A 20,541-nucleotide genomic window follows, 5' to 3' on the forward strand; every position below is an offset into this window, starting at 1 on the left:
TTATTTTGTGGTTTCCTCGTAGGTCTGATGTCGTGGTTCTCTGCTTCTCAATTGCTAATCCCAACTCCCTAAATCATGTGAAAACCATGTGGTACCAAGAGATCAAGCACTTCTGCCCTCGCACCCCGGTCATCCTCGTTGGCTGCCAACTAGACCTCCGCTACGCCGATCTCGAAGCCGTCAATCGAGCCCGACGCCCGTTGGCCAGGTAAGGCCCACCATGCCAGCAGCCACGGCTTTCTGTCCTTCTTTGGAGGAGACAGCGGATCTGCCCTCTCCTCTCCTTGGGTGGATATAGGCTTTGGGGTGGGCTTCCAAGAACAGTAAGGAGAGTGTTCAACAAATAAGCCAAACTCCAGATGAAGAAACCAAGGCAAACAGGTTAAGTGAGTTGCTTGAATTCACCTTGAATACACCTGGTTCCACTGTACCCACCTAGAATCCTCTTTATAAGTTAGCTTGCCAGTGAACTAAGACAATGGAGCTGGGATCTGCTGGAGGAGGCTGAGACCTTAGCACAATGATGTAATTGGCCAACAAATCCCAACAGAAATTCCGGAATTCTATATCTCAAAGACACTTGAAGATACCTTGTTGGAAGTACCTAATTTCCTTAGATATGGCTACTGGCAGTATTTAGCTATCAGGTTAATATAGCCTAGCCTTGACCTTAAAGTTCTTTCTTTCTATAACTGGGAAGGAGGAATGGGAATTCTGACTAAAAATATCTTAGGAGCTATTTATGAAAATACTATCAAATGAAAAATTATAAGATTTTTCTCCTTTGTGTGCAAATATGATAGCATCTTGAATGTCTTAAAATATGTTTTTATTTTATTAATATTGAAAATTTTGAAAGGGGAGAGGGAAAGAAGCAAAAAACTGAAAAGATGTTCATTCAGAACTCAGAAGAGGCATCAGATCAAAAGGGAACACAGATGAGCAAGATAGCTTTGAAAGTTATTTGTTGAATTTTTCCTATGTTTTAAACAAGAGGCAAGTCCTGCATAATTGAGATCAACAGTGTCATAGACAATTATCTTTTTTTGTTCTGCACTGAATACATAAATGCTCATTTGGTATTTATGAAGTTTACAACAAAGCAAAAAAATTTCAAAAAGAAAATGATGGAAGATAAAGTTTAAAAATAATTTTCCCCCACCAAATTTTTTTTGGTAATTTCTTAAAAAGCAGATTCACATTTTTTCAAATAATGATATTAAAGATGATTCATTTCTTTTCTTTGCCCTTTAGGATTCTTGTAAATTTTTGTTGTTGTTGTTTTTGCAACTGTAGGCAGATATCTATAGTAATCCCAATCACCAACTGAGAATTTATTTAGTAAGTTCTTGCATTTTTTTTTCTTTTTGGAAACTCTTTGGATGAAACTGATTCAAGAGAACATACACAGACAACACGCTACATACACACACGTGCACACACTGCTCCTTGTCTCCATATGGCTTCACACATCATTTTATTTTAAGCTTTGATATAATAAAAAAATACCAAAATGCCTCAATGATGAATTGAGTCAAGTATGAATTGTGATCTTATAGCTATGAATAGTTTTCATTTGACATTTTCAAAATGTGCCAAAATGTATGTAAAATATTACATTTCCCAGTTGCACACCCTTCTGACTTGAGAAAGGCAAAATATCACCAGATCATGTGATGTAGAACTGTAAGGGAACAGGTTGGTCGACATTTATGGTTCCTCTTAGGAGTTGATCAACAGTCGTGAAACATAGGTTCATAGTCAATAGTCAACATGTCTTTATTAAGTGCCTGAAATGTGTCTGGCACTAGACTAAGCACTGGAGATACAAGGAGAAGCAAAAGGCCATGTCAAGGAGCAGAAATGGGCACCATGTTTGAAAGTGCTGAAAGACCATTGAGGCTTCTTGTCCAAAGTGGAATCATCTGCCTTGAGAAGAAACTAGCTCTCGTTAATATGAAGTTTTCAGGAGAAGCTGGATAAATATTTGTTTAGTGTGTTGAAGTGCTTATGACATCCTGATATGAGTTAGGCTACTAAGGTTTCCATCTGATTCTAGAATTATTTCATCCTCAAATTGCAGTATACATAATGTCAACAACAGTTTGGATGGAAAGACCAACTAGCACAAAACAATCAAAAAGGAATGTTGCGGAATCACAAAGTATAACTGAGGTTCCAAGAAGAGATATGAGGAGACTGCCCTAATCTCCTGCTTTGCAAGGTGGGAGATCTGGGGCAAAGGAACTGTAAAATGTTGTGTCTTTTCAGAGTTTCTTGAAGTATTGATCAGTTTTAGTAGTTATTTTCTCTTTTTCTTCAAAAAATATGATTATTTAGGAAGGCTTTCTTGGAAGAGAAAGGGGGGAAATTTGGGTGATGTCAAAACAATATATCAATAAAAATTTTAATTATACATAAGGAAACTGGCTCTGAGAGATTAAATGATTTGTCTATAGAAAATGATACAGTGTTGTGGGAGAAAAAAGCACTGGCTTCAGATTTGAGTCACAGCGCTGCTGTACTTTAGTATGTGATCTTGGGTAACTCCCATTACCTCTGAGTTTCTATTTCCTTTTCCAGAAAGTAGAAATAATAACAATATTTGTCCTCCTAGTCTCATGGATTTTTATAAAGATCAGATAAGATAGGATATGAAAATTTTATTTAAAAGCTATAAAACTCAGCAGCCAGAGTCCTTAAATGTAGGAGAAGGAAGGAACCTGAGCAACTACCTAATCCCTCTCCTACACAAAAGACATTCCTAGTGTATCCTAAAGGGCTAACCAGTTGTCACAGCTTAAAAGCGCATTGACTTTTTTACTTATCCCATTTGTATGTATGTGGGATGTGGATATGTGTGTGTGTCTGTAGTTACACAGTTTTAGCTATGTGCAGGTATCACAGATATAAATCAACAAATATTTATTGATAATTCACTGGATATAAATAATAATGCAGAGTTTCTTACCTATAAGCAAATTATGCACTAATTGGAATGCCAAGGTAGAAATATTTGACTTCCTCTTTATCCCTTCCCAAAGAGAAGCCACCCAAAACCCATCCAGGTTTCTTGACCATTTACCACTGAGATGGGGGTCAGCAGTGCTGTTCCATCCAATGAGATGGAGGATCACCGGGCCTATTGTGTGCTTACTCTGTGCTGCAGAAGCTCCAGCATCTGACTTAACAATAGAGTTTAAGTAAGAATTCTTGGGCCTTCCCTGCCAAGATCTGTCCATCTGTCACTTTTTTTCTTTGTATTGTCTCTCCTAATTAAAGCATGAGCTCCTTGAAAGCCAAGCCTTTTTTTTTGTTTGTTTCTTAGCACATAGTAAGAACTCAATACTTTTTTTCACTCATTCTTAATGAAAAGTTCAATTTTAAAGCTAGCAAGGCTACTAGACGGTGTAGCCATGCCCAAGCTGATCACTAGGAAACAAGACACAATGTTCTAGGGGACAAGTTAGTGCCACAGTGAATACGGAATATTTACTGACTCTCTTTTTATTTGCTTTTGTATCTATCCTCAAGTACAGGACAATACCTGATATAGAGCAAATTATACCTGATACAGAGCAAGTTTCTTAATGTAACTAAGTCTTGATTCATGTGAATAATGAATCTCCACAAAGTGGTTACATTATTCTAATTCACTATACGATGATTTGTAAAATATGAAATTGTTTCCTGCCCAATGGAAATATACAGTGAGAATTCAAATAATAAAGTGTCCGTTGTTTATTCTAATTGGGACCTGGTTGTAAAATCCTGTTGATTTGCTAACTTGTTCGAAATTCAGACTATAATAATAGCTTAAAAGAAGCTCTTTCCAGAGCTTTATGAAAAAAGAGAATTCCATCTCTGCACAGAGATACCCTGTACTCTTCTTTTTTTTTAAATGGGGTTACGTAAACCATTTCACTTTTCTGTTTCAGACCTATAAAGCGTGGAGACATTTTGCCACCAGAAAGAGGCCGAGAAGTTGCTAAGGAGCTTGGAATCCCGTATTATGAAACAAGTGTGTTTGACCAGTTTGGAATCAAGGACGTGTTCGACAATGCAATTCGAGCTGCACTGATTTCCCGAAGACACCTGCAGTTCTGGAAATCCCACTTGAAGAAGGTCCAGAAACCTTTACTTCAGGCACCATTCCTACCTCCGAAAGCACCTCCACCAGTTATCAAAATCCCAGAGTGTCCCACCACGGGTATGAACGAAGCTGCCTATTTATTGGACAATCCATTGTGTGCTGATGTCATGTTTGTCCTCCAGGATGAGAAGCATATTTTTGCACACAAGATTTACCTAGCTACCTCCTCTTCCAAATTTTATGATCTTTTTTTAATGGAATGTGAAGAGTCTCCCAGTTTTGTCGAAGGCGCTTGTCAAAAAGAAAAGCCCAGTCTGGACTTCCCAGCAAGGACTTTGAGCTTGGATTCTGATGAAGAAAAAGTGGAGGCTTCCTCAATCCCGTTAGCTTCTGAGGGCCAGACATGCCAAAGTGAGGGTGTGCTGAAAGAGCCAGATTTGGGAGCCGGGGACCTCCCTCCAAACACCAGAGACTTGTCCACATGGAGCAAAGGGTTCATTGACATGCACAAAGAAATGTTAGTCAATCCTATTTCGAACCGAGTTGGTTCTGTGACTGTGGTCAGAATGGACTCTTCCCTTCAGTTGGGTCCTTTTAGAACCCTGCTTCAGTTCCTATACACGGGGCAACTAGACGAAAAGGAAAAAGATCTGATGAGACTGGCTCAGATTGCGGAGATCCTAGAAGTATTTGATTTGCGAATGATGGTGGAAAATATAATGAACAAAGAGGCCTTCATGAATCAGGAAATCACTAAGGCGTTCCATGTCAGGAAAGCCAACCGGATAAAGGAATGCCTTAGCAAGGGGACGTTTTCAGGTGAGTGGATACAACGATAATCCAGGTAATTATTTCATAGGCTCCTTAAATGTATTCATGAAATAACGCCTTAGAAGAGAAAGATAATGAGAAAACAGATTCTTTTACGGGGAGACATGAATACTCAAAGAGGCTGTTACTCAAAATTCACCCCCAAAAAATCTCCCCTGAAACTTTCTCTCCTTCAGCTATTCCTCTATCCTCTCACTACTTAAATTTACTAGGAATGAAAAATCCAATGTGCTAGTTCCAGAGATAGCACTCAACAAAGCTTTTGGTATCACTTTACCACTTCTTATGCTTCATCCCTTGCTATTTCTTCTTTCCATTTTCTCTCTCTTTTTCTTTTTCTCCTTGGCCCATATTTGTCACTTTCCTCTTCTCACATTTTTTTCTTCTTTGCTCATGCTTTAGATTCACCCTTGGTACTGTGGTTTAGGTATGGGATACCCCTTCTGATGGTACTGAGTGATTTTATTGATCGCTGAAGGATACAGCATTTTGTATTTTGTTGCTTCATTGTTGTTTTCATATGGCCATTTTACAGATAGATTTTAGTGCCTACTTTCTTAAGTAGGGGTCACAGTCCCTTATTTTATGGCTTCTTTCACTGTCTCTCCTCATGATAAATATTAGGAAAGGTTTGGGGGATGAATTTTACTTTTGACAAGTATTACAGCTTACTGAATGATGTACCCAATCTTTGGCCTCCAGAGTAGACCGTAACCTCATGAGCTGTCATGGACCAATTCCCTTAAAGAAAAAATGAAATACTCTGGAAATAAATCTGATGTATTGAACTTGTTCCCTTATTTTCTATTCATACTTTTGGTTCAGATGGAAATCTGTATTCATAGGCAAAGCCCAGTGGTATTTTTCACTATTGATCTAGGCCCTCCTAGCATTTTTGTCTTTAAAATGTAACAGAAAAATGGGCCCAGGAGAGAGGGGACTTGGAATAGAATCAGTAAGTGTGGCGGTCCTTGAGTGGTGCCGTCCAAGGGCTGGATTTAGAATGAGAAGATGACAAATCCCAGCTTTGCCACAGGCTACCTCTGTGACCTGAGGCAAGAATGTGCTTTCTTGGTCTCAGTTTCCTCATTTACAAAATGAGATTAATCTGTATGAGGTCTTTCCTAGCTCTGAATCCCCGGATCTGTGATCCTGCAGAAACTGTAGCAAAGCCGTGACAGGTTGGGGAAATGGTTGTTAAACTCAATATCTATTGTTTAAGCTATCAATCTACAAGGTGGATTTAGGACTGTGTTTCTTCATTCTCGAAGCAGATGTGACGTTTAAGTTGGATGATGGGGTCATAAATGCCCACAAGCCACTGCTTATCTGTAGCTGTGATTGGATGGCCGCCATGTTTGGAGGATCATTTGTGGAAAGCGCCAAGAGTGAGGTACATATCTATTTTAAAAGAAAAACATTTATTATAATGTCTTTTACAAGTTATAGGGGGATATGAAGAATGGCCCAAGAAACTGGGGATGTCTGACTGAGAGGAGACTTGGGTGAAGGGAGGCGGGGAGAATACTTCCTTTTTTTTTTTTTTCCAAGTTTGAAATACTGACATGTGGAAGAGGGATTAGATTTGGTGCAGCCTCAGGACAAAACAAAGAGCATTGGGGGTAAATTGACTTAAGCTCAACCTAAAGAGAGACTCTCTAGTCATAAGAATTGCCCCAATGGACCATGTGGGGGAGTCAAGATTCCCCATCTCTGGAGACTTTTGAGTAGGCCCTGGACTATCAGGTTTATGGTTGAGGGAATGGGTTGGACAATGGAGCACCTTTCAGCCAGAACTTCCAGAGAGGATTCATTAAAGCAGCTCTTTGGGCAGCTTCCCCAACACCCTAATTTTCTTCTTTACATCATTCCCGCTAAAACCTAACCGCTGTCACCAACATCCATGCCATCCCGCCACTGTTTATAAGCACATGCCCCTCGTTACTATCTCACTATTCAGTTAATTAAACCAGGGCAAGTCCTGCTTTCCCAAGCAAGCAGCAGCAGCTGTGCCAAAATCAGTAAGAATCAGTTCACGCCCTGGCTCTGCTACTTAAGACTGTGTGAACTGGGTCGAGGAACTTCTTGCTTTTGGGAGGCGTGGAGTTCCTCCCTTTGCCAGTGTTAGCCTGGATGCTGGGTAAGGACCTTCCAGTTCTGGGCCTTTCTAGGCTGACTGATACTGTTTCTCTCTCAAACTGGGATTGATGAATTGTACCGTACTCAGTTAACATTTATTAATCACCTACTGTTTAGTTCTAAGGATGTCAAGACAAAAACAGAATAATCTCGGCCCAAAGGAATTTATAGTCCAGTGGGAGACAGCGTACAAATAACTGTGTCCAAACAAGGCAGATACAGGATCCTTGGGGGAAGTGGGAAAGCATCAGGATTTAAAGGCTCCTTGCAGAGGGTGGGGCTTTCCCTGAGACTTGGAGAAAGCCAGAAGAAAAGGAGGGAGAGAATTCTCAGCATGAGGGAGGAGAGCAGCCAGCCAGAATATGGAGAGACTTGGGTAAGGAATGAGAAGGAGGCAGAGAAGCATGGCCTTAATGGACAGCCTGGGGACTTGAAGTCAGGGGTCTTCACCAATCTCTGAGCCTCATCTGTAACATGAGGGGAGGTTGAGCTTGGTGACCTGAGATCCCTTGATTTAAATTCATGATCCTGTGACTCTGTGAATTGGCCCCCCACACCTCTCAGTCAGTCAAGACCCAGGGCATGGCCATCCCGGGTCATGACTGAGATGGTGATTGTTGTTTAGTCATTTCAGTCATGACCCCATTGGGTGTTTTCTTGGCAAAGATATATGAGAGGTTTACTGTTTCCTTCTCCATCTGAGAGATCTCCAGATGAGGACACTGAGGCAAAAAGGATGAGGAAGGGCTGTAAAAAGTCACCAGCCTCACTTTCTCCTCCAGAGCCATCTGGGTCCAGTGGTGAATTAGAGATAGGACAACTGGAGATGGGCCTGAAGGGCCTTTTGTTTGACCAAATGTTACACAGTTTGCATCTTTTCATTATAGCAGTCCACATCTTTTTTTTTTTAATATTGGAAACTCCCTTCCCTAACCCATTAAAGTGCCCATTAGTTGGTCATCCAATGAACATTAGCACCTATTGTATGTTAGACACATATTCTAAAGAGAAAAATGAAAGAATACCAGGCCTCTAAAGGCCCAGATTCTGGAATTTGAACCCTGGCCCTCTGGTTCCTGAATGTATACCAATAAATATTCAGCACATACCAAGAAGCGACCATGAATTGTGGCTGACCAAAGGCAGTAAGAGCATCCGTGTCTCCCTCAGTCTTGGTAAACTGGGGCAGGGGCAGATCTATTCCACTGCTCAGGTTCTTAACCTGGGGTCTAGAAACTGCAAATATTTTCATAACATTTCAATATAATTAGTTTCATTTATGCCTTTGAAAACCTGATTCTGAAAAGGATCCCTTAGTCTTGACCAAAGGAGTCTATAACAGAAAAGGTTGAGTCCGTGGTCATAGTGTTTCAGTGCCAGGGAATAGTTTTCTGTCACTCTGAGGACAGGACATTAGGTCTCCCCTCCAAGCCCCCCTGGACCAGAGCACCACGTGGAAGAGGCTCCTTGGCTTTCTCTTGGATGCCTTCCCTCTGAGCTGATTTCCCTGTTGGTCTCTTCATAACTGGTTTGTATATGACTGTTTGCAAATGTTTCTCCCATTAGAACAGGCGTCTTCAGAGAGCAGACATCCTTTTTTGTGTTCTTTGCATAATGCTTAGCACATAGTAGGCACTTCACACATGCTTCTTGACCTGATGACTTGAAATAGAAAAGAACCCCCCTTCAAAAAAAAAAATACTAACCTTTTGCAAAGTGAGTAGAAACCAGTCACTTCTGCATAGAGCTCTTTGACTGAGGTAGGAGGTGGGAGACAGAGGGAAGGAGATTTAGATCGGGCCTCTGAAATTCTAATCTCTGAACCCTGAATCTGTGAACAGCTTAGTTTACCCCAAAACAAGAAAGCCCCACCCAGAACAGAAAGTGCTCCCGTGCTTCTGTCCCGCAAGGTCTGCCAGCTGGGTCAGAGTGGCTGGCCTCCAGCGGCTGCCAGGGAGACTAAGCAGGGGCCCAAGATGGTCAAGGTCAAGCACGTAGGCAGGAAGGAATGCCGTCAGAGCTGGCTCCGTAAATGCTAATCCTTTTTATCCCTTCCCAGAACAGACTGAGATAGTCCTCAGATTAAGGTGAGGGGCAAGAAACAAAAATGAAAGCAAGAAGATAGAGCTGGGGTGGACTATTTAGTTTCTCCCCAAAATAATAGTAATCACAACAATAATAATAATAACTGACATTTCAAGAGAGCCTTAATGTTTGCAAAGTGTTTTACATGTGTTATTTGAGCTCTATAATAATCTTGTGAGGTAGGTCCCATTCCCAGTTTATAGTTGGGGAAACTGAGGCTTGAAGTCATTCATGGCTGACTTTTAATCACCCAGCTAGGAAATATCAGAGGTGAGATTCAAATTCAGAGATTTCTCAATGCCAGGCCGATGTCACTATGCAGAGACAACATCATGAAAAGACAAAACTCCCAAGCCCTACAACGAGCACCTGGTTTTATAGTCACCTTATCACCCTGAAAGTAGGCAAGTTGAATCAGATACTGTCAGTGACTATGGTCCATTTGCTTGTCTTGTTGCAGTTGTTTCTAAATTCTGCACCCTCTGTGCTGTCCACTGCATGCACACACATGTGCACACACTTTTTATAACCCCATCTGTGCTGGTGACAGAGACGTGCACACACGAAGACTCAAGTTTGACCTTACTCCCACATCATCACTGTCAGAGTCACTTGTTGACTTTTTATTAGAACTTTTCCTGTGAAAAACAATAGATCAGTACCTTGTAACTTTGACCACTGCTTTGTTCTACCTCTGCCCTTTCATACTGTCTCCAGCAAACTCTGGGTTATTAAGAATGCCACATTTCACTTTCCTCTCTTACCTTCTGTATCTCCTTCCTCTTCCTTCTTATTTCCTCTATAGTGGTCTCATTGATCCCATCCCCTAGGCAAAGGGAAAGAAGAGATCTTTTAAGTCACATCCTTCCTGCAACATCTTACTTCCAAAGAATTATAACTCTTAATCTATGACATAATAGTTTACTTAGAAAACCTCAAAGAATAAGTAAAGGAACTAATTCAGACAGCCTGAAGATTCAGTTTATCCTAAAAATCATAATAGTCACCTCATTTCCATTTTTGTATATGCTTCTGTTTCTATGTGCAAGCTGTTTCCTCCAATAAATAAATATTCCTTGAGAGTAATGGAATGTTTCACTTCTGTCTTTATATCCCATGTGCCTAACATACTGGAGGCCCTTAATAAATTCTTATTGATCAGTTGATTGTTTGATTTAGCTAAATAGCAAGATTTAAAATAAATCTCCCCCCCAAAAAATATCATGAGTGTTTCTATACAAAACTAACAAAAACCAAGAGTAAGTGATAGTATGAGAAATTCCATTCAAAAGATAACAAAATGAACAAAACATCCAGGTTAAGACATACTCAGGACTCACTTAGACATAGTTACCAAAGACCTTTCACTGAAAGAGAGAAAGACATAAATGGAGATGTATTTAGTGTTCATTGTTGGGCCGTGTCAAGGATAGGATATTAAATAATTGACAGATTTGATACTGTGTCAACTAAATTACCCCAGAATATATTTGCTAGGACTGGACTGCATACTAAGAGTTGAAGTCCTTACTCACAGGAAAGCAGCAGGTATGTGTGTTAAAGGTGAGGCTTCTATTTTCAGAGAAGGAGGGGAGGGCAGAGCAGTCACGTAAGGACTCACTGATTGATTGTGGGCAATGTATCAAGCTATGGATTTGTCCTTCATCCCAGATCATTTTATTTCAGAATTTCCTGGTGAGGCTCTAGTTTTTAGAAACAATTAAGAATCTATTTTTTTTCTGTAGTATTATTGGAAATGATATTAGGTTAGCCCAATACTAAAGGGAAAAAGAATATCCTTGTTGGTATGCTTCTAATGGTTTTTTTAATTGTTTAATACCTTGGAAGATGCTGTATTTCACTTATATTTTTCTCATTACTTTTAATGTAGCAGTAAGCATAATTCTCTCCCCAGAAGCACTCAGCAAGGGGTTCATTAAAAATACATACCCAGATTGTAGTAAGCAATGCTCTGGAGGAGAATGTTTGCTTGCTCATGTGAGACCATTTCTGATTATGAGCCTAATAGTCTAAGTTGATCTTTGCAATTAAAATTATAAACCAACAAAACTTAATATGCAAATGATGGTATGATCTTGACACCTAATATAGTCTTCTCCCTCTTTGGGGCCTTAAAAGTTTTTAGTGCTTTTCATCATTTTCCATGTGACCTTTCATATATAGATAGATATATACACATATACATACACATACATGTTATATATGTATATGAATATACTATATATATGTATGTAAGTATACATATATATATTACATATACACACACATACACATGGTAACACCCATTTTATGTGCATTGTACACTCACAATTCCCCTCCATACCACTCAAGGGAGGGAAGTCTATACTGGAGTAATCTGTCTTTTTGTTTTTTAATGCTCCATTCAGGAGAATTCACATTTTAAAAATCCAGTTCTTAGATAAGAATATGACTCCCTCTCAACTTTTCCCCTAAAGGATGCTAAAAATGGCTTCTTGGGGCCTTTTAAGTTAATTCTGAAGTTTGGAACCACAGTGAGAACCTTGAGAAATCAATCCCGGGAAGGAAATAGGCTCCACAGACGAATTCAGTTTTTCTCACTTGCCAGAGCTGCCGCACATCCTGCCTGCTGTGGCTGAGGAAGATGCCGGTGCTGAACAGGGCAGAAATTGTAACTTCCTAAGGATGATAGATTCACGCCGAGCCTGGAGGAAATGGCGGGTCACGGGCCCAGGCGGACAGACGTCAGCGCCCAGAGAGGCCCAGGGGAGCCCGGGGCAGCACTACTTGCTGGCGTCTGTCATCACGTGCTGCCTGAAATGATTTGTTTTAGTCTGTGAGATTGTGGGGGGAGGCAGGGCCAGTGAGCTGATGTAATTTTAGCATCTGCTTTGTGATGGACACATTCACTTTATTTTTCTTGGAGAAGTGTCCCAGGATACACTCATAACAAAAACATACAAAGGGGGCTGAAGACACAACATTTGAAAGCTTGCTTCCCCAGCTGGGTTGCCCTGGAGGGGGCTGATTGTGCTGTCCTAAAGGAAAACTTCAGCAGCGCTCTAGGGGGAAGAGCTCCAGCTGGGGAGGGGAGGCCCTGAGTTCGAATCTTTATGGCTATGTGATCCCTTCCCTCAGGGATTGGACTCAGTGACCTCTCAGCTCCAAATCTAACTCTCATGTGGTTCTTTATGCCTAAAGTTTAATTCAGCTCATGGACACAAAAGCATAAATAAGATTTCAAGGGGGGTGTTTTGGAAGTTAAGTTTGATGAGATCAAATCATTTTGTAAGCCCAGCACTGGAGTCTGGGAGGCATTTAATAAATATCTGATCACTGACGATTTTTAGAGCTGCAAGGGAACCTTTATGGCATCTAGTTCATTTTGCTGATGAGAAAATTGAAGTGGAGAGATGATTACACAGATAGTAAATAAAATCTTTAGACCTCAAATCTAGCATTCATAGAATCCTAGATCTGGATCTGCAGCTGGAAAGGATCTCAGAAGCCATTTAGTCTAACACCTCCCCCCATTTAATAGAGAAAGAAATTCACGGTCATGCATCAGAGAGGTCCTCGGACCCCAGAGCCCATTTTTGTTTCATTTGCTCTGCTTAAAATGAAGGCGATTCAGTCTGATCCTGCTTTGGCCCAAGCCCTTGTCCATTATGGCCCAAGAATCATCATCCAATTGCATGAGAGTACATCTCATTCTTCAAAACCAAAATAATAATAATTGAAAATTTCTGGGGTTTGCCAGCAGACGGAGGGCCCGCCGGGCTCCATACTGCAGAAGGACACCCTCAGCCTTTGCTTTGTCTTTGCAGGTAGCCCTGCCCAGTATCAACAAGCTGTCGATGCAGGCCGTGCTGGATTATCTGTACACCAAGCAGTTGTCGTCCTGCTTGGACCTGGACACGCTTGAATTAATTGCCTTGGCCAACAGATTCTGCCTGCCACACTTGGTTGCTCTTGCAGGTGAGTTTCCCACCTCCTCAGCCTGTCACTGCTCACTGGAGTTGGGAGTCGAAGTAATTGTGGAACCCACAGAGTCCACTGGCCCCGGAACTTCCAAGCTCAGCAGGCCCAGAGCCATTTCTTTTTAATGGCCACAGGGAATACCAGGATGCTTCTCTGTCTGGAAGATGATTTCAGATGGGAACCTCATAGGCCACTCCTGGAGGTCCGCAAGCTCAGGCTCATCGGGCCCCGGCCCCGCCAAGGACTCGGGGTTGCTAGGGAAGGTTCAGGCAAGTTTATCATCAGATTTGCCCCAGAGGAGTGAATTGTTCAGCCACATCAGCCCCCAAAGTCTAAGTTAGCTAATAAGTTTCAAGGAGTAAGAGGTCTGTGAGTGGGACAAGCTGATACAAAACACAGATGGCATCACAGACTGCGTGTTAGAATGTCTGTGGGGTCATGGAATGTGGGTTAGGTTGTTGATGGGGTTATGGAATATGGCTTGGGCTGCCTTCTGGGGTCACAGAATATGGGATGAAGTGCTTTTGGGACCATAGAACGTGAGTTGGATTGTGACGGAGGCATCTTTGTCAAGAGAAATGCAATTCAACAAATATTGATTAAATACCCACTATTCATCAGGTGCTATGCCAGGACTTGGGCATCTAGGTGGCACAGTGATAGAATGATGTGGCCATAAAGACCCATCTTCCTGATTTCAGATCCAGCCTTAGACACCAGCTAGCTGTGTGACATTGGGCAACTTGCTTTAACTCTGTGCCTCGGTTTCCTTTTTTTTTTTTAAATGAGCTGGAGAAGAAAATGGCAAACCACTCCAGAATCTCATGTCTGCCAAGAAAAGTCCAAAGGGAGTGATGAGTCAGACAAATGAAAAAAATGACTAAATGATAACAACAGCGGAGTCCCACGCCTTGGGCAGACAGGTCAAACATTCAGTCAGCGGGCATTTATTAGTGTGTGGCAGACACTGTGGTAGGGACCAGGTGTATAAATTAGTTCATCAAGAAGCATTTATTAAATGTTTGCTGTGTGCCAACTACTATGCTTGATGATAAAGATGCAAATTAAAAAATGAACATAGAGTCTATTCTCATGGACCTTGAACAAAAATTAAACAGAGCCCTGCCCTGCCCTGAAGTCAGCTTCAGTAAATAGGAAATAATCTGAGTATGAATAAGAGTTACATCATCGAAATGAGTAAACACTTATTAGATACCTATTGTGTGCATAGCTCTAAAATAGATTCCAAGGGGAAAGTAGATGAGATATGGTCCCTGCCCTCCAGGAACTTACACCAAACTAAGGTCATTTTTTTTTTTTTGTCATGGGTTACCCCTGCTTGGATCTGTATCATCTAGAGCTGGCCATAGGTACCTTCATCTTTCCCAGCAATGTACAAGATCAGTCCTTTTTGAGGTTCGAGACAAGAAACCCCGATGCTTTGGAAGAGAGAGACTGTAGAATGCCTGGAGAGAGGGATATCCACTGTCTTGATGAGAGATGGAAATCCAGCACCAAGAAAAGCCCACATCTTAAGGCAAAAGTTTTTAACCTTCTCATGTGGTCTGTCTGCTGATTTTGATGGAGTCTCTTCTCACAATTGGGTTTTTAACTACATACGATAAAATAACGAGGATCACAAGAGAGAGAGATGTTGAGATACAATCATCAAAAAAAATGGCTTTAAGCTTCCCAAGTTAAGAATCCTTGATTTAAAGAGATCAGATGAAAGGTTAGGGGACATCCCAAGCCAAAATGGGGCAAAATTGGAGACTGAGGTACAAAATGTAAATTCTGCTCCTGAATGGGCCCAGGGAGTGTTCATTTAGTCCAGTGGTCCTCAAACTTTTTAAACAGGGGGGCAGTTCAGTGTCCCTCAGACTGTTGGAGGATCTGACTATAGTAAAAACAAAAGCTCACACTCTGTCTCCACCCCTCAGCCCATTTGCCATAACCCGGTGGCCACATGTGGCCTAGGGGCATTAGTCTGAGAACCCCTGATTTAGTCAATCCAATTTCTCTTCCCGGTGACTGAAAGTCTCACTGAGCTTTAGGAAACAAGAGGCTTTCTATTTGGACCATTATTTTTTTCCTCTCTATTAGGACAGATATAGGTGGGTCTGCACCTCAACTTGTTACCTCTTCCTCCTAAAAATACCCCCCTTTCCTTTAGGATCTTCCCATTCTCCCCTTCACCTTTCTGTAACTAAGAGTTATCCTTGTATCTTTCCTCATCTTTATCCCCAAATCCAAGAAGTTGCCATTTTCCCAAATAGGTTGTTTGGGGCTGTAGTCACCTCTTGTGAGACTATTAGTATCCTGGCTGATCTCATGTCATATATCTCAGTTTCTCCACATACACACAAAGCACTCTTTCTAAATTACAAGCCAAACCTAGATACCCCTGTGTCCAACAAGCTTCAGTAGATCCCCATTACTTTTGGGGTAAAAAATAAACTTTTGAATTTGGCATTTAAAGCTCTTTACAATCCGACACCCAGACTATTTTCCCAAGTCAGTGAAACATTATTCCTCCTCAAAACCTGGCCAGCTTGTTCACCACGTATGACTTTTCATCTCCCATCTCCTCGCCTTTGCTCAGACATCACCCATGACTAGAATGCTCTCCCTTCCCACCTCCGCCTCCTTCCCTTGAAACTCATCTCAGGTGGCTAATCCTGTAAGATGCCTTTCCTGATCCCCTGAGTTGATCATACCCTACCCAATCATGATGGATTTATTTTAACTCCTATATATTTTTTCTTATGACCACACCGTAATTCCCTGATAGAATGCAAATTTCTTTCGAGTCTTATTTCTACACTTGAATTTCCAGCATCTGGAAAAAAGGGGCCTTCAGAAAATGCTCATTGAAGGAGAAGATTTAGATTGATAAAAAAAATTATAAATAAATTTTTGAATGATTAGTGATATATATCAGGTGCTGGATTTGGAGTCAGAAAGACTGGAATTCAAATCTACCTCCTATATTTACTAACTTTGTGACTCTGACCACTTTCTCAGCCTCAGTTTCTTTATTTGTAAAATGAGGAGATTGAACCCAGTGTCCTCTGATTCTATGCCTGAATATCTGTTTTGCACATTAGAGCTCTCTGAGATCCTTAAATGGAAGGTGCCAGTCCCAGTTAGTAGGTGAAATTTCTTGCAGGGAGCTGCCCACACTAAAGTTAGAAGCCCAGTGGAGGGAGGAGACTCACATGGTCACCTTGTCCAGTGCTAGGAATGGAGGAAGGAGCGTGACTAGCAGCAGACTGCTGGAGAGTGTGGAGGGCTCCTCCAGCTGTTGGCTGTCCCCCCATGAGAGAACCAGCCTCCCGTGGGGCACTACCATGACTCAGAAGAGACCTGATCGCTAGCAAGAGATAGGGCTCACTGGCAAGCCCCTGGCCTTGGAGTTGGCGCAGAGCTCGGTGGTTTACAAGTATTATCTTATTTGATTGTTAGGACCACCCCAGTGGGTTGAGGATTCCCGTTCAATTTGTTATTATTTATTTTTGCTTTGTGAATTTGTTCTGTTTATAAATTCTCACCCCCTCTATCTACTGAGAAATCAAGAAATATGATTCCCATGATTCATATGGAGTTTGATCCCTATTTGACATGGGGAAACTGAGGCAGAGTAAGTGACATGCACAGATCACTAATGTTTAATAACGCACCTCCTAGAGGCCCAATGCATCATGTGCTCAATTGTTCTCCAGAGGTTTAGTGATTGATTATTCTTCATCTGGAGCTGTGAACAGCACTTACATCCTGCCTCTTCTTCCTCCCTCAGAGCAGCACGCGGTGCAGGAGCTGACCAAAGCCGCCGTGAGTGGGATCGCCATTGATGGGGAAGTGCTTTCCTACTTGGAGCTGGCCCAGGTTTGTCCCTGTTGGCTTTCTGCCTCTCCCACGCCCTCCTCTGATGGTCCTGATGTTTTCCCCACTCCATCCCTGCATCAAGATGTCACCACTCAGAGGGTGGCACCCTGTGGCTACAACACAGATCTGAGTTGGCCAAGTCTGCCTCAGTTTCTTCATCTGTAAAATGAGTTGGAAAAAGAAATGGCTAAGTATCTGCCCAGAAAACCCCAAATAGGGTCACAAAGAGTCAAAAATGACCGGATGCCATCCCCTAAGAAGTACTTTGATCTTTCTGACACCAATTATGCCACTGTGTACCCCCAAAAGTGCAGGGCTAGTACATATACATTCAGGCTCTCTTGTCCAGTCTCAGGTTTGTTAACAAATCCCAGCCATGTAAAGTGCAGTTGGGGAAGGTGTGGATCAGGACGATGGGGCAATCTTAGGGTTTTATAACTAAGAGAGACCTCCATGACCCCCTCATCCAGGCCCTTCATGTGATGGATGAACAAAAGGGTTGTTGTGGATGGGGGAAGGTAAGGAAGTGATTTTTCCCTGCATCCCACAGGTGGTCTGTAGCAAAGTCAGAATTCATCGATCCTCCAACCCCAACCCTAATCCCTTTTGTCACCCAAGGCCATGCTACTCTTGGACTATTAATCCAATTTTTGACTGCTTCCCCCTTTTGTATGGCTTTCTGACCATTTCTAGAGAGGAAAAAAAGATTTCAGATCCCATATACCTGAAGCTTTGCCCCCATGCCCTCAACACCTCCCTAAATTACTAATTTATATTTGCCAGAGAAGAAGGGGCAAGTATGGATTGTAAAGTGAATAATCTAGTTTGTCGTCCCCCAAGACAGTCTTGGCTACGAGAGCTTTGTTAAGAAGAAGATATTTGGGGAAAAATTAATTTCAAGTAACTGAAGAAAAAATAATACTGTGCTTATAGCGGAAAAGGGGGAGGGAATAATAACTTGAAAAGAATCTTATTTTCATAAGTAGATGGAGGACAATATAAACCTGAAGTTGATCACTATAAATGTGAGTGGATTAAATTAATTCAGTAAAAATGACAAATTGGATAAGAAGAAAAAGGATACATTTCCTAAGACAAACTAAGGCTTTCTCCCATAAGTCCATTCATTCAATATTCAGTTAGAATGTGTTATGTGCTAGGTACTTAGGCAGATATCGAGCTTCTATTCTCACCCTCATCCAGCTTGGGACCATGAACATAGCCTTCCAGGGGCTTCCTTAAAGAAGGATTCATTCTAGCCAGGAGTTATTTTACAGATGAGGAAACTGAGGCAAACAAGGTGAAAGGACGTATGCAGGGTCACACAATAAGCAACTGAGGCCAGACTTGATGCTGATACCACTGTTCTCCCCATCACCCAAGTTTGTCACCCCCCTGTCATCCTCAACGCCATCACTCAAGCTCCACACCCATCTCCAATCTGTCTGGTCACTTTTCCTTTCCCAGCATCTCTCATGTATGTCTCTTTCTCTCCGCCCACAGAGCTGCCACCTTATCACCTTTTCCCTGGGATTAGTGCTTGTTAACAGTCTCCCCCTCTCCAATTTTTTCTCCTTTCAGCTACCAGATGACTTTCCCAAAGCCTCAGTCTGCCCGTGGCACCTCCCACCCTAAGCCTCTCACGTACTTCTAGGGTCAGATATCAAGGGCCGAGTTTGGCCTTTAAACCCCTTTAAAATGTCAAATCCTCTCACATTTTAGTCACTTCCATACATCATCGTGCAGCTATGCTGGCCTCTCTTGGTAGATATTCCATCACCTCCTGACTCTGCGCCTTTACAGCTCCTGTCCCTCCACCTCTGCCTCAGTTTCCCTGACTTCCCTTTTCACAGGAAGCCTTTCCTGGTCCTCCCAGTTCTAGTGCTTCCCCTTTCAGATTGCCATTCATCTGCTCTGGATATGTCTTGTATGTAAATGAGGAGGAAGAGGATGGTGATTAATTCCACATTCTCTCTCTCATTAAAACATGAGCTTCTTAACAACGATCCACATTTGCCTTTCTTTGGATCCCCAGCACTTAGTGCATTGCACTTGAAAAATGCTTTTGTTCCAAAGGAGTCCGAAGCACAATCACAGAAGAAGAAGCCTCTCCTACTAGATCCTCAGAGAGAATCCTCCTGGTGCAGGGGAATTAGGAGAAGGGATCCTGAGGGGCATTCCGGCAGGGTTCTCCGTTCCCCCCAGAGAATGAGGCTGTTGGATTCATTGCTCTCAAAGGTCTGAGCCTGTGGAGGGGCCTCCCGCCCCCGCCTGCACCTCTGAAGCTCCGGGAACCCTCAGCCTCCTGCAAGGCTCCTCTTGACATGAGGCCGTTCCTGCTGCCCCCCCCCCCCCCCCCCGTGAGACTTTGGCTTTCTTTTTTAACTTGGTCCCCTGGGAGAATGTAAGCTCTGTGAGGGCAGGGACTGGTCCTTTTCCTTTTGTATTCTGAGCTTAAAACAAGGCCTGTTATGTGCTAGTCACTGAAAGATAATGGTGTTCCCCTAACAAAACCTCTCCCCTGCTGCCCCTTCCTTCTTTGTGCTCAGATTTCAGGACTTTAAGTGACCTCTCTTCCTCTCCTCCCTGCAGTTTCACAATGCCCATCAGCTGGCAGCGTGGTGCCTTCATTACATCTGCACCAACTACAACAGTGTTTGCGCCAAGTTTCGCAAGGAAATCAAAGCAAAATCTCCAGGTGAGAGAAACAACTGTCCCGAGAGCCCAGACTCCTTGATGGTGCCTCTGGTGCTCCCTGTCCTTGGAAAGACAGCGGAGAAAGTAGAGGAAGAATGCAGTTGGGATGGCTGAGAACTCTCAGGATCAAGATGTCCTTCCTTCTTTCCTCCCTCCCTTCCTCCTTTCCCTCCCTCCTTCCCTTTCTTCTCTCCCTCCCTTCTTTCCTTCTTCTTTTTCCTCCCTCCCTTCCTTGCTCCTTCCCCCTCCCTCCCCACCTCTCTCTTCATTTTCTCCTTCCTTCTTTCCTCCATTTTCCCTCCCTGCCTCTTTCCCTCCCTCCTGACAGAAGAACATGATACTGGCTAGAAATAGCAGCTCCTTAAAAACAAAATTCACAACTTTATACACACTTAAACCACACACCAAGGTGTGGGAGCTTCACTATTCAGTCTCCACAAGCTGCATGTAATTATCTAAGTCATGGAATCATAGTGAACAGCATGGTGCCACTAAATAAAATTCACAGAATTTGGTTTTTGTTTTTTGGTTTTTTTTATATATAGCTAAGGTCTGATGCATTTTCTAGACTCTTTGTCCAGACTCAGTTTGGTCCTTTTGTCTTTTACTTATATTATATACTATATATTTACTATATACTTATAGACTCTCAGACTTACCACCTAATAGTTTTTTTCTAAATTCTTCCCTCATTTCTTCCTTTCTTCCTTCCCTTCCCTTTTCTCCTTCCTCCTTTTATTCCTTCCTTTCTCCTTTCCCTGCTTTCCTTTTTTCATCCTTTCCTCCCTTCCTATCTCCCTTCCTCCCTCCTTTCCTCCCTTCTTTCTTTC

The 20,541-nt window shown here is 42.3% G+C and overlaps 1 protein-coding gene across 6 annotated transcripts in view; it reads left to right on the forward strand.

Annotated features, from left to right (window-relative positions):
• The window catches only part of RHOBTB1 (Rho related BTB domain containing 1), a 174,134-nt gene that overhangs the window by 150,570 nt on the left and 3,023 nt on the right, over positions 1-20,541 (forward strand). For all 6 annotated transcript variants that reach the window (XM_074297031.1, XM_074297032.1, XM_074297037.1 and 3 more), the window contains 6 exons: positions 23-208; positions 3,939-4,912; positions 6,199-6,317; positions 12,976-13,126; positions 16,926-17,014; positions 19,607-19,712. In XM_074297031.1, the coding sequence (XP_074153132.1) occupies positions 23-208; positions 3,939-4,912; positions 6,199-6,317; positions 12,976-13,126; positions 16,926-17,014; positions 19,607-19,712 (1,625 nt within the window). The remainder of the gene's footprint in view (positions 1-22; positions 209-3,938; positions 4,913-6,198; positions 6,318-12,975; positions 13,127-16,925; positions 17,015-19,606; positions 19,713-20,541) is intronic.

The sequence above is a fragment of the Sminthopsis crassicaudata genome, chromosome 2, assembly GCF_048593235.1.
Source record: "Sminthopsis crassicaudata isolate SCR6 chromosome 2, ASM4859323v1, whole genome shotgun sequence".
In the NCBI taxonomy this organism is placed as follows: domain Eukaryota; kingdom Metazoa; phylum Chordata; class Mammalia; order Dasyuromorphia; family Dasyuridae; genus Sminthopsis; species Sminthopsis crassicaudata.